We start from the raw sequence: 13,222 nt of genomic DNA, 5'->3' as shown, positions 1-13,222 counted from the left end.
TAGGCTACTTGTGTGTGGATGGTGATATAGCTTCGTGGGGGACCAGCGGGTTCCTGATCAGGACTCGACTGCTCGATAGCCGTTTAGTATGGGAAACGGGATACCCACGTCGTAATTGACCGTTTAGCTGGATGGAATAGGGGAGGTAGCCCTCCCAAATACAGGGGGATTACCATGGGGCTAGGGGGTTGCAGCTCACTTCCTAGGCAAGACCCCAAGTAATCTCATACCCATGCCGAGGTAGCCACTCGCAAGGCACCAGTCCGACACGGGTTAGCATAAAAGGAACTCTAGGGGTATAAATAGAAGATCTAAGAACCAAAGAAGCCCGAAGGGGGCAAGTCCCTAGGGGGAAGCCCTAATGAGCTAAGACCAGAATCAGATGATCTAGAGCCAAAGGAAAGTCCGTGGTTGTTTGTTAAGTTTAGGGTGCGACGAGAGCCTACAAGTAGGTGGCTTACTGAGTATAATTTTTATACTCATTCCTTTTACCCTTTTTTTTTTAGGTGCCGGTCGAGGTGGAGGAGCGTTCGAGAGCTGTGCGGTCACAGAGGGGGTCGTTCCGGAGCGTCAGTCCCTTGTCGGTCTTTTCGAGTCTTTTGTGTTTCATTTTACATTTGTAATTTTCTTTGTAATAATTTCGAAACTAATCTTCTCTCTCTTGTTTTAACCAAATGGAGTTTTTATCTTTTTACTTTTCTCTTCTTCTATTTTCTTTTTGTTTATTTTCGATTTCGTCTTTTAGTTCACGGTCTGATTTTCGAAGCCTTGAAAATCGGGTCTTGACATCATATCATTCAGTCAGGATTTTTACTGCATTGTTCTCGTGTCACATGATACTTTAACCAACTTTTGGTATTTGATTCAATGCCATAATATTTGTAGTTGGAGAAGAGATAATAATGTTCATTCCAAATATTATGATTTCCAGGAATGCTCATATCACACCTTTCTGCAGCAGCATCCCCAACTCTATGTGGGGAACAAGGTAGTCTATTCCACAAACTTCCACTTCTACCTCCACGAAAGTATGCTGGAAAGAGTCCTCAAGTATTCAGAGACGACTCTTACGGTGTAAAACGCCACTCTATGGTCACCAAAAAACCAGAATGGTGGTGGAGGACTTTGGCTTGTGTTCCATACTTGATGGCTTTGCAGATGTCTAGTACAGCATATTATCTCTTGCCCTTGTTGGAACACTTGAATGTTGATAATCTTATATTCTATGTCCCCGGAGCTGTTCAGAACTTACCGTGGTGGTTCCCCATGTTGTACTTCAACCTCGCATACTTCGGAGTCGTGAGGAACAAGGAATTGCCTCATTTCATTAGGTTCCATGTCATGATGGGGATGCTATTAGGAACCGCGCTTGACATCTTATGGTATACAAGCAACTTCATGCCACTCATACATTACAATGGTACATACTCAATGCAATATTGGGCAGCAGTGGGGTTCATCTACATTTCCATCCTGTCCTTGTGCATAAGGAGTTCTCTCTTAGGGACTTATGCCAAAATACCATTCATTTCTGAAAATGCTCTTATCCATACCTTTTTCAGTACAGGGCGATATTTTCGACCGTTCTAGACTGCAGGGAGGTATGTATGAGTTAAGAGTCGTAGAGGTAGATTAATAAAGAACCATATTAGGCTTTTGATCAGATGTTGTTAAATCATGTGAGCAAAACTGGGTTTAAGATCTTATACTCCTATAACTGTTGGTCATCTATCTGAGTTCTCTCAAAGCGGATACTTTTTTTTGGAGTGAAGCTCTCCTTTTATGAATTATGAGTACTTTTGAAAGCAGCGGTGTATATATATATATATATATACATATATATATATGTTCGTTCTTTTAAAGCACTTTAGTATGTCTAGAACTTTTTTTTTTTTTTACTTGATCACAAAGGTCCCATTTTATGACCATAATTTGTTTTCAGATTTCAAGGTACAAAAATAATTTTAAAATTTTATTTTTGCTTTTGGAATTTGGCTATAAATTCAAATGCTCTCTTAAAAAAGAGGAAAATAATGGTTAAATAAATACAAAACATCAACTACCTATTAAATTGGTTCAAAATTATTTAATTTTTTTTCTTTTTGGGTATTGTTTCATCAAATCAGAACTCAAATAAGATGCTCAGATTAATAAATTAAAGGGAAAAACTAAGGCAGAACTGTCCCGTAATTTTAGATCTTATACATCATAGAAGGGAGGGGATCAACAAAGTCGTTGTAGTATAGTGGTAAGTATTCCCGCCTGTCACGCGGGTGACCCGGGTTCGATCCCCGGCAACGGCGTATTCTCTTTTTGTTTTTTTTTTCTTCTCTTATACGATAATAGCCGTTGCCAAAATCTTGACTTTTTGGCCATTTACGGATAAGGGTCATTTGAATTCTTTTTGTAATTATTTGATTTTGATTTGGATACTTCAAGTATCTCAAACAAGAAATTTCTTCTGAACTCAAGAGAACAAAAATTTGTCATATTTAATATACACTTGGTTTAGATGTAAAACTGTGAACTTTTAGTTTACCTATTTCTCATGTACACTGTTTTTTCAAAATTTCTTCAGACAACAGTGAGTGAACGAGCTCTTGCAACCTGCCAGCACCAGGGCCTGCCCTGAACACCGAATCGTTTCCACGCACCGAGCACGGGTCAGCTCCTCCTTCCGAGCTCCCAATACACCAAGCCCCTGGTGAAAATCTGTTTTTTGTTCGAGCAAGCAGCTCTTTATCTATCTTGTCCAACACTGGATCATCCTTGGCAAACTTCCGAGCAAACGGAGCATTGCTGTTCACCATTTTATTGAAGTCCTTCATTGTCAAAGACAGTGGATGCTGCTTTGGAGGATTGTCCCAAGCAATGTAATGGAGGTCGTGACTTACTGTGGTGCGGCGAAATTCTTCATTGTTGCAGATTACCGTGTGAAAATAGCCCTCTGGCGACGACAGAAAATTCGTGTAATACATGAGGATGGTTCGTGGGAGATTATCCCATCCCCAAATGCAATACTCGACGAACGATCGTGTTAACATTACCCATGCCGAACCTACAAATAGGGAATAACGTAAGAAACTGTGTTCTTAGACCTATAAGTTTATACCAAAGAAATATTAGAAAGGACTACAAACAAAGAGAATGTCGAACTAAAATACAGCCAAGCCCACTCCTAGTAAATATTGTCTTTTTGGGCTTTCCCTTTCGGCCTTTTGGGTTTCCCATCAAGGTTTTAAAACGCATATGTCAGGGACAGGTTTCCACACCCTTATAAAGAATGTTTCGTTCTCTTATCCAATCGATGCGGGATTTTACAATCTACCCCTTCGGTGCCCAGTATCCTCGTTGGCACTTATTCCCCTTTCCAATCGATGTGGGATCTCTCAATCCACCCTCCTTCGAGACACAGTATCCTCGAGGGCACTCGTTCTTCTCTCTAATCGATGTGGGATCTCACAATTCATCCCCTTTGGGGGCCTAGCGTCCTTGCTGGCACACTGGCCGATGCTAGTTCTGATACCATTTGTAACAGTTCAAGTCTACCGCTAGCAGATATTGTCCTCTTTGAGCTTTCCTTTATGGGTTTTCCCTCAAGGTTTTAAGACACGTCTGTTAGGGAGAGGCTTCAACACTCTTAATAAGAATGTTTCGTTCTTCTCTCCAACCGATATGGGATCTCACAAATACATAAGAGAACAAATGCACCAACGTTTGGATTAGTGCATGAAAGAACTGGAATACATACTAACCTGTAAACAACTTGAATGATGTCGGAAGCGAGCGTCTTTGAGTCGTCCAAGAAAGTTCCGATTTTCTGGACAAGTAAAGACCTGGATCAACGATGATCGGTTTCGCTCGATGACTCCTGAAATGATACATAAAAGATAGTTCTCATAACATGAAAATACTAAGAATTACAAGATCAAAACAAAACTTCAAGGCATTAACTATTACTTACAATTTCCACCCCGCAATCTGTGAATGCTCAATAAAATTGAAATTTCTAGTCAAGTTGGAGAACACATAAAGCAAATCTGCAATGTTGAAGACACTTTAATCACATTGAAATACATTCATCAATAGGAACTGGAAGTGTACTAACCATCTTGTGTCATCAATGGATAATCTGAGGCACTTAAGTTTATAAGCCAGTCCCAATCCAAACTCTCTCTCAACAAAATCGCTATCGCTTGAAGCGTGCAAGCAATCATCGTAGGTCCTTTATAAGTAACCAAATTGGACTGAGCCATTACACGCACATTCTCGACCTCATTGAACGTTGAATCAGCCTTTACAAGATTAGTCAGCTCCAATCTTTCACGAGGCGGAGCCTCGAGATCCATGTGCAGAACATATTGATTCCTTGGGTGATATACAGCCTGCAATGTCCTCATCATTCTGCGGCTATCCCCCTTTGTACCTGAAATTAGATAGGCCAATCTTGGAGGTTCCATTTTCAGAACACCACTAGCTTCTTCCAATGATCTTTTTAGTTCAGGCTCAATGAAATACCCACTAGAATCCTCCTCTTTTGGGAAAGGTATAGCATAAAATGGCAATTGATTATCACTTTGTGAAGGAATAAACAGCCCAAAAGTAGCTGTTAGAAGCAGGGAAACTGAAATGAGCAGACTGGCAAAGAATGGGACAATCCATTTTCTATCACGAGAATTCATGTTCTTCCTCATCCATTGCTGATTTAAAAAGCTACCCACATTGGCTTTACGCCCAATCATTCCGGATAATGCTATTAACCACAGATTGATATCTCACAAAATTACAAGTTCTATCACTCACTGCTCTGCCAAAACCTCCAATGGCCTTAGAAGAAGAGGAAATAAAGAAAATCATTGCTCAGAAACAACCATCACAAGCTCAAAAGTGAAACCCATTTCATAGAAACAGCGATCTGTCCCAAACCGATGGGGTAAATTAAAGAGAAGTAACTCAAGATTGAAATGTAGGAAGAACAAAACGGCAACGAAGTAAATGCAATTAAGTCGAATTACCCAATTAATCAAAGAACAAATAACAGCTAGATTTCCTCAATGTAAAAACACCAACAACGGCGCGTTGTTCCAACAAATTCAGATCTAAATCAATCGAAGTAAATTACAGAGCAAGTGCCAGAAAACACTCCGACTGTGAGCTCCACAGAGCTCATAAGAGAAAGAACAAAGAAACCCAACAAAAGGGAGGAAACAGAGAAAATCCTTACTGGGTATTCAGATAACGAATCAAAGCCCCATTTGGAGAGCTCAAATGGAATGGGGCTGAAGAAACTTAGAAGCAAAGACTTTTGGGCTGGTTTTTGAGTTGGTTCGATGGGTCAGGAACAGTAGGTGATCGGCCGAAGGAAGAAAGGGAAAAGTAGAGCGTAAGAAAAGAGAGTGGAAATGGAGAAGAAAGCGCTCCCTGTGCGGACATGGCCGACTGAGCGGATTTGGTTTTGCTTCAAATGTTGGCAAAATAATAAATAAATAAATATTCAATAAAAATTGTAATATTATTTGTTTCATCTTTCTCCGACTTTCCCACGCTACACCTTGGCGCGTTTGGTTCACCCACTAATAAACCCAATTATAAAATTGTAATATTTAAATGATTAGTTTAAAAAAATTGTTTCTTCCGACCCATAATTTAAATATTGAAATCTATGGTCGCCTGTTAGCAAATTTTCTCATTTGAATAACTTTAAATTGGGTCGATTCCACAGTCCAATCAATGCAAGAGCAACAACGTGCGACTCCAAATGATTCAAATCGTGCATAGTCTTGCACCAAACAGACATAACTCAACGAATAAGGAGTTCAACCGTGTTACCGAAACAAGCAATTTGAGAAAGAAGTTCAGCTACCTAGAGAATATACCCAGGTTCAACAATACAAGACGTACAGTGAAGAGGTTCAATCTTACCCCTCACTACCGTAACAATGTTGTCCCTATCTTACCATTCATGCAAAGCCCATTTGAACTGATATTTGGGTTGAATACCGTGCCATTATACATGTGAGGAAGGACACCCAAATTTTATCTCTACTCTTATGTTATTTTAACCACGTCGATTACGTATGTACATACATCTATCATTGTCTGTCCACCGTTTTCTATTTCTCACTATAGAATATTGACTTTGATAATGGTGAATACCAAATTTTTTCGGCCATTTTTCATTTTGAATAACTTTTTTAGCTACGGGTCATAATTTTTCATTATTAAAAGTTGGTTGAAATAATAGTAAATAATACCAATAATAAATTTATAGATATTTAAAGATAATATAAATAAATAAAAAAAGTGTGCTAAATTATTAGAAGTTAGGCGCCGTCCAAATTGGTTTCCACTAAGGTTGTTGAGGAATGGAAAATGAAGATGAAAGATAACTTGTTTCATATTCACATTAATTGCACTGTGAATAAATGGAAAAGTTGGACCATAATGGGAGTGAATTCAGCTCAATGATAAACAATAATTGAATATAATCATTTATTTGGGACAGGATGTTTAAATTTTTCGAGCTACACGTTAGCTTCTTAAGCTTGTTCGTCAACTACCCAAAAGTTCGCGAAAGCACACTTCAGCATAGTCTCCTATGCCTTGGACACGAAAGATGCCTCGACAAACCCAATAAGATTCTTTCAAGGGGCATCATAGGAAAGAAAGTCCCTGAAGGTAGCCTACACCTCGATCCTACTTACCCAACAATTCTTCTCGACTTGGATGGCCTCCTCGACTGCCTTGGCTTTCTCCTTGACCCCTAGTTTTCGTCCCTCAACCCTCCGCCTCGAGCACTCTCCTCCAACATGAACCCTAAGAAAGTGTCGGGTGGGGTCAATATAATAGAGGATATCCCACCTTCAAAAGTATACAATCCTCTTATGCTTAGCTCGACACCACTACGACTAAAAGTGGTAGCAAATCTTTCCGGAATAAAGGAGGGAGGGAATCACAAATATTTAAATCATGCACAAAAATAATGCAATTGAATGGCATCAACCAACAAAAGTGCTTTTCATACCATTTTTATGCATAAATAAATTATCCATTGAAAAAAAATAACAATAAAATATGTCCTACTTGTATAAATAAATTTTTGAAAATTAAATGATTAGAATAAAATATTTATAAATATTATGATTCAAAAAAAATGCGAAGAATTAGCAAAGCAAAGGCATGACGGCCCCCGAGTTTCTCTCTCTCGCTGTGTGTTGTGTCCAATGTCATATCATATCATGCAAGAGGGGCATAAGAATAAGCCCCTCCCGCACACGTCATTGCCTTCCCTTATACCCAGGTCTCTCATTTCTTCATTCAAATTCATTCATCCCTCCATCCCTCCAACGCCCCCAACCCTTTAATTTTCCATGAGATCTATCGCAACGCTTTCAATATGAGCATCTATCGAGATTCTTTCTATTTCCAATAAAACCCCATGTTTTTTACTTGAATTTTTTTGGGTTTTCTTTTTGTTTTCCGCGATTTCTCTCCGATATCGTTTCTGGGTTCAATCTGGATTTGTGATTTACAGAGTAATCGGAGATTAGAGAGGGAAATGGGTAGTGGGGTGGATGAAAATGGGGTCGTGTTGTTTTCTTGCGAGGAGTTGAGTGAGATGAGTGGGGTTAAGTTCGGTGGAGACTTTGTGGAGGTCACTTGTGGCTGTACCAGTCATCGATATGGCGATTCTGTTGGAAGGTTGAGGGTTTTTGTTAATGGTGAACTTGAAATCACCTGTGAATGCACTCCTGGTTGTCATGAAGGTTTCTCTCTCTCCCTCTCTCATATTCAATATTCATTAACATGTCTTGAATGTATGATAGCTGACTTCTTTACTCGATTTTGATGGGGTTTCTTGTGATGAGATTCAAGATATAGTTCTTCGTTCTTTGTTCTTCTCAGTTCTGTTTTGATTTGTATGCATGCTTTGGTGGGTTTGTCCTTGTGTTTGTCTTGTCATGGATTTGAAAAATGGGGTTTGACGTTAATGGCTGTCACTTTCTGTCCCTGCATTCATTGGGGTTGTGGATAGGGTTAGGGTCTTAAGAGGATAAGAGAGGTAGTACTACGGATGGGGAGTTTTAACGTTTCAAGTGTGTTTTGTTCATCAATTTTTGACAGTGGAGAGCAAGAAACACGTATGGTTTCATTTTTACCAATTTTCAATGATTCATGTGCCAGTTCTTGAGAATTTCTTGTTAAAACTTGTTAGAATTTGTTTGGAATGATTATCCTAAGTTCTTAATAAAAAAGAGAAAGTGTTTAAAAAGTCATCCCAAACTCACTCACTCTTGGTAGCTTCAAGTCAGTATTTTCAAATCCATTATGAAAGAATGGAAATGCCCTCTAGTTGTAACCGTCCAAGCCCACCGCTAACAGTTTTTGTCTTCTTTGAGTTTTCCTTCAAAATCTTAAAATGCGTCTAGTAGAGAGAGGTTTCTACATCTTTATCAGGGATGCTTTGTTCCATTTTCCAACCAATATGGGATCTCACAATCCACCCCCTTTAGAGGCCTAGCATCCTCGCAGGCACACTGCCCGGTGTCTGGCTCTGATACCATTTGTAAATGCCTAAGCCCACTGCTACTAGAAATTATCCTATTTGGACTTTCCTTCAAGGTTTTAAAACGCGTCTGTTAGGGAGAGGTTTCCACACCCTTATAAGGAATGTTTCGTTCCCCTCACCAATTGATGTGGGATCTCACACTAGTTTATGGTCCGGAGTTCTCTACAGTTGCTTCTTGTATTAGGTTTTTGATACTAAGGTTCTGTTTTTTACTTTCTTGTTGTGTAGATCAATCATAGTAGCACACTACTTCTTTTGGTTATCCATGGCTGCTTTTATTTTATGATATTGTATTTGGTGAAATTTATTTTTTCATCTTGTCTTGACACAATAATGCGTTCCACTTAAGGATATGAGAGCTTCGTTCTTCTGGTCGTCAAGGACATGAACAGGCAAACACTGGAGGAAAGTCCTTAAATAGCTCATTATGTTAAGATCTATTCAGATATAGAACACAAAGCATAAGCTTGTAAAGATCCACTATCTCTCGGGTTGGTTCGTTATACAATTTTGATCTGTTGGTTGTTAACCTTCATATGAAGGATGGATCAAATGAGCTAAAGATAGTATGCGATCCCACATCGGTTGGAGAGGGGAACGAAGCATTCTTTATAAGTGTGTGGAAATCCGTTCCTTGCAGACGCGTTTTAAAACCGTGAGACTAACGACGATACGTTACGGGTCAAAGCAGACAATATCTGCTAGTGGTGAGTTTGGGTTGTTACAAATGGGAGCTAGACACCGGGCAATGTGTCAGCGAGGACGTTGGGCCCCTAAGGGGAGTGGATTGTGAGATCCCACATCGGTTGGAGAGAGGAATGAAATATTTCTTATAAGGGTGTGGAAATCTCTCCCTATCAAACGCGTTTTAAAATTGTGAAGCTGATGGCGATACGTTACAAGCCAAAACGAACAATACCGGCTCGCGGTGGGGTTGGGCTTGGACTGTTAAAGATAGATAGTGGTGCATTAGTGATGCCGCTCTCATGTGGAAATTCTGAAAGCCCTTGCATGGATTTGTTATCTTATCAGTATAAATCAGATTGGTTCTAAATGATGGCAAACGGGCATGTTTTTCTTATTTGATTACTCTGCTTTATGGATGAGGTAATATTTGAGATGATCCTCGTAAGTCTTAATATTTGTTGTATGATCTTAATTCTTGTTCCTTATTCTTAATTTGAATTTAACATGACGACTAGACAAGTTGAGTCCTGCTGCATTTGAGAAGCACTCGGGACGAGAAACGGCTCGAAAATGGAAGAACAATGTTTGGGTCATAGTTGATGGAGATAAGGTTCCACTCTACAAGACTGTGCTCCTCAAGTACTACAACCAGGCGCTAAAAAGCAGCAATGGATCCGGAAGATCCCAAAGCGGACGAGTCTGTCATCGTGACGAGTTTGTTCGATGTAGTAGATGCAACAAGGAACGCAGATTTCGACTTAGAACAGAAGAGGAATGCCGAATACACCATGATGCATTGGCTGATAGTAATTGGACTTGTGCTGATCTACCATATGACAGGTACGTTTAACCTCGAGAGCTGGTCTTAAAAAACATCATATGTATTACTCCTTTTTGTTTTGCAGAATAACATGTGACACCGATGAAGAACGAGCGAGTCGGAGGGTTTATAGGGGATGCAGCCGTTCGCCAACGTGCAAGGGCTGCACTTCCTGCGTCTGCTTCGGGTGTGATATCTGTCGTTTTTCAGAATGCAGCTGCCAGACTTGCATCGACTTCACAAGGAACGCAAACGCTTGATTCTGCAGAACAATTCTTCTGCTCTGATTATTCCCATTTCATTTCTTTGTATGATGCTCTTCTCATACAACATTTCAAGGACATCCAAGAAGAGAAATATCAGGTTAAACTCTGCCTTATTTAACGTCTTTACTGACCATTACAGCAGTACATTTAGATTCAGTAGTTCTATTGCCTTTCTGTGATGAGTTTGTGTGACATTAACATAACAACGTATTGGCATGCGATTTTCATGGTCTGTTTCGTGTGTCTTAACGGGGATCGTTAATGGCGATTAGAACACGAAAACAAGTCGAAGTCACTGCAATATGCAGAGCTTTGAACTTGTGATCAAAAGGCAGAGTGAGAATAAGAGTGAAGTGGTTGAATAGAGGTGGGAATATTGAATGCAGTGGTTGGGTAGGAAATGAGGGTGTTGAAGCAAAGTGAAAGGTATAGCGCAGAAAACATGTTTCTTCTTTCTGTGCTAAAACGACCAATTCATCATAAATGAGAGGCAGCTGGAAGCTGGAATTCTCTTTGGCCAGCTGCCTACTTTTACAAATAGGAACGGAATATTCTTTATGTGGATAAGAGCTTTCTCACTTTTGATTCTTCCTATATAAACTATGTTGTGGGTCAAAGTATGTGACATTCCATGAATAAGTAACACACAAAACCTTCGCTAACAAAGACTTCCATTATCCGTTAGCAGATATTGTCCACTTTGACCCGTTACGTATCGCAGTCAGTCTCACGGTTTTAAAATGGGAGAGGTTTTTACACCCTTTTCCCTCTCGAAGTAGGGAGAGGTTTCTATAGCCTCATTCGTTGGAGAGGAGAACGAACGAAGCATTGTTTATAAAGGTGTGGAAACATCTTTATAACAAACACGTTTTAAAACTGTGAGGCTAATGGTGATACGTGACGGAAATTTGGAATTTGGTCAGTAAAAAAAGTGATATTTTGGAGAAAACATTGAATACTTCGAACCCCCCAAATTTACCCAAATAAATGTAGAAAGCTGAAATCTTTATAAATTTCATTAATTTCTGGTCGCCCTTACCATTATTACATTTCAATTTTTTGTATCCGACAGAACTTTGAACATATATTGAATTATCAATCTCTGTTCTTCCATTTTCAGCACCACATTCATTGAGATCTACCTCTAAAATTGCAGCTTGATTCAAAATTTACAACTTTTAATTTCCTTCTCGTGTATTCAATCCATCCATTACACAAATTTTTAATTAATTTTGAATCATTCCTCCTGTTTTAAGGGGGGAAATCCACGTGGGTATGGGTCTAAACAGTAGAAAAATCAAAAGGAATATGAACACCATTGAAATCATAGCTAAGAAATGTTAATCGGACATTAGACAAGCTTTAAGCTAAGTTTTGATAATAATCTAAATCACATTAGAGGCGCTTCAGCGATATGATCTGATAATAGCTCCACAGAAAGTGCAAATAATGGCTCTCCAAGACCTCCAATAAAATGGGACGGAACAGAATCTAGTGGCGGTCTTCATGTCGGCGACGCTGGCCCCGCCGCCGCACCGGGAACAAAATCCTGCTGCCGGTTTGCTCCGCCGCACCTGACGAGTCTGATCCACCAGAAAACAAAAGCAAACCATTGCAGAGAGAGAGAGAGAGAGAGAGATGGGGGTTTGAAGTGCATGAGAGGCGATAGAGGTCGACCCTTTATATAAAGATTTTTCATCCTCCCCCACTCGCAATACCCACAAAAATTAATTGCGAGAAAAAAGAAAAAAAAATCAATATAATTAAATTTATAACTCATTTTCTTTCAAAATAATATTAGATATAATTAAATTTATTATAACGGATCAAAGTATTAAAACATTAGGACATGGAAGCAAATGCGTGTTTATATATTTATATTTTGTTTTTTACAAACAAGAAAAATAGGGTTTTTTTTTTCTTAATAATAAAAAAAAGGTTAAGAAGAAGAATAGTGTGAAAGTACGAAATAGTACATGGAAGTTAGTTAAGTCACACGAGATGAGGTTTTGGCAAGAAGAGAGATGGGAAGGGGCATTAATGGGAGGGTGCGTGTCATTTTGGTCGGTCATTAGAAAACAGTTGGAGGGTAAATGTTGGGATCAAATACTGGCCGTACAGCTGGAACGGATGGATTTGAGTATTAATTAATTAATTATGGAGCTGCTCCTGTTTAGATCAGATGCACTGTATGTGAATGGCGGCTTCTGATTGGTCGCTTTTTATGTTATGGGCATTCCCACTACTTGCACTTGCACTTCTACCCTCCTATCTTTCCACTATTTGTACTCGGCTACCCTACTACATTACCAATAATATACCAACTTAGAAGAATATTATGGTGCCTTATTTCACACGACTAAGAGTACGTTCACAAGAATCAAATTCAAAGAAATGGGTACTGATGCAAATGGAAGAACTTTATTAAGGCTTGACATGTTGCGAACCTGCATGAAGAACACAGACACATGTAATGCATGATTATCATTAGCTCGTGCCATAATACGCCTCATTACGCCTAGTCCCGTAGCGAGGACACCCCATGTGTTTAGTTACAAACCGTCCACAAAAGGTATTAATAATCTATAATATTGTTTAGGTGTGAGCGTAAAAAGTAGTTCGAGATAACACTATATATTGGGTAATCAATTAAAGAGTATTAAAAAGGAGTTAGGAAAGTAACCAAATTAACCAATGAGATTCAATATGGTTAGGCAAATAAGGGAAAAGAAAATCCCACTTTCTCATGTTGTACAATACAAAATTGTGAAAGTCAAAGCACAATGAATTTATAGAAATCTCATTTAACACCATTAAATTAGATTAGCAACCAAAATTAAGGGAACTTGAAAAGTCAAACAGCCCAATAAATCATTTCTA

At 39.1% G+C, this 13,222-nt stretch overlaps 4 protein-coding genes and 1 non-coding gene across 9 annotated transcripts in view; 3 read left to right on the top strand and 2 right to left on the bottom strand.

The window, feature by feature from the left end:
- Window positions 1-1,805, top strand: part of LOC111455252 (protein TIC 20-IV, chloroplastic-like) — a 12,356-nt gene extending 10,551 nt beyond the window's left edge. For all 3 annotated transcript variants that reach the window (XM_023096852.1, XM_023096851.1, XM_023096850.1), the window contains one exon: window positions 932-1,805. In XM_023096852.1, coding sequence (XP_022952620.1) covers window positions 932-1,590 — 659 coding nt within the window. In that variant the 3' untranslated portion in view covers window positions 1,591-1,805. The remainder of the gene's footprint in view (window positions 1-931) is intronic.
- Window positions 1,806-2,231: 426 nt separating this feature from the next.
- Window positions 2,232-2,303, top strand: TRNAD-GUC. Its single transcript has one exon. It is a non-coding gene; the product is annotated as a tRNA-Asp (tRNA).
- A 170-nt stretch (window positions 2,304-2,473) lies between these two features.
- On the bottom strand, window positions 2,474-5,450 carry LOC111455019 (beta-glucuronosyltransferase GlcAT14B-like). 3 transcript variants are annotated; one of them, XM_023096533.1, is made up of 5 exons: window positions 5,225-5,450; window positions 4,109-4,915; window positions 3,965-4,040; window positions 3,756-3,871; window positions 2,474-3,058 (listed from the first exon to the last, which is right to left on the bottom strand). In XM_023096533.1, the coding sequence occupies exons 2-5, from the start codon at window positions 4,740-4,742 to the stop codon at window positions 2,547-2,549; spliced, it is 1,338 nt and encodes a 445-aa protein (XP_022952301.1). In that variant the 5' UTR covers window positions 4,743-4,915; window positions 5,225-5,450; the 3' UTR covers window positions 2,474-2,546. The 3 variants fall into 3 exon arrangements, with proteins under 3 accessions (XP_022952301.1, XP_022952302.1, XP_022952300.1); XM_023096534.1 differs by having other exon boundaries at window positions 4,109-4,827; XM_023096532.1 differs by having other exon boundaries at window positions 4,109-5,450.
- A 1,725-nt stretch (window positions 5,451-7,175) lies between these two features.
- LOC111455021 (protein ULTRAPETALA 1-like) lies at window positions 7,176-10,572 on the top strand. Its single transcript, XM_023096536.1, has 3 exons — window positions 7,176-7,766; window positions 9,772-10,096; window positions 10,162-10,572. Exons 1-3 carry the CDS (start codon window positions 7,559-7,561, stop codon window positions 10,334-10,336), a joined length of 708 nt encoding a protein of 235 aa, XP_022952304.1. The 5' UTR covers window positions 7,176-7,558; the 3' UTR covers window positions 10,337-10,572.
- A 763-nt stretch (window positions 10,573-11,335) lies between these two features.
- On the bottom strand, window positions 11,336-11,981 carry LOC111455022. Its single transcript, XM_023096537.1, has one exon. The coding sequence runs from the start codon at window positions 11,953-11,955 to the stop codon at window positions 11,749-11,751; it is 207 nt and encodes a 68-aa protein (XP_022952305.1). The 5' UTR covers window positions 11,956-11,981; the 3' UTR covers window positions 11,336-11,748.
- Window positions 11,982-13,222: the final 1,241 nt, after the last annotated feature.

The sequence above is a fragment of the Cucurbita moschata genome, unplaced genomic scaffold (assembly GCF_002738365.1).
Source record: "Cucurbita moschata cultivar Rifu unplaced genomic scaffold, Cmos_1.0 Cmo_Scf00017, whole genome shotgun sequence".
NCBI lineage: Eukaryota > Viridiplantae > Streptophyta > Magnoliopsida > Cucurbitales > Cucurbitaceae > Cucurbita > Cucurbita moschata.
Note: the sequence above shows the minus strand (reverse complement) of the source record. Positions and strands in the feature narration are given on the sequence as shown.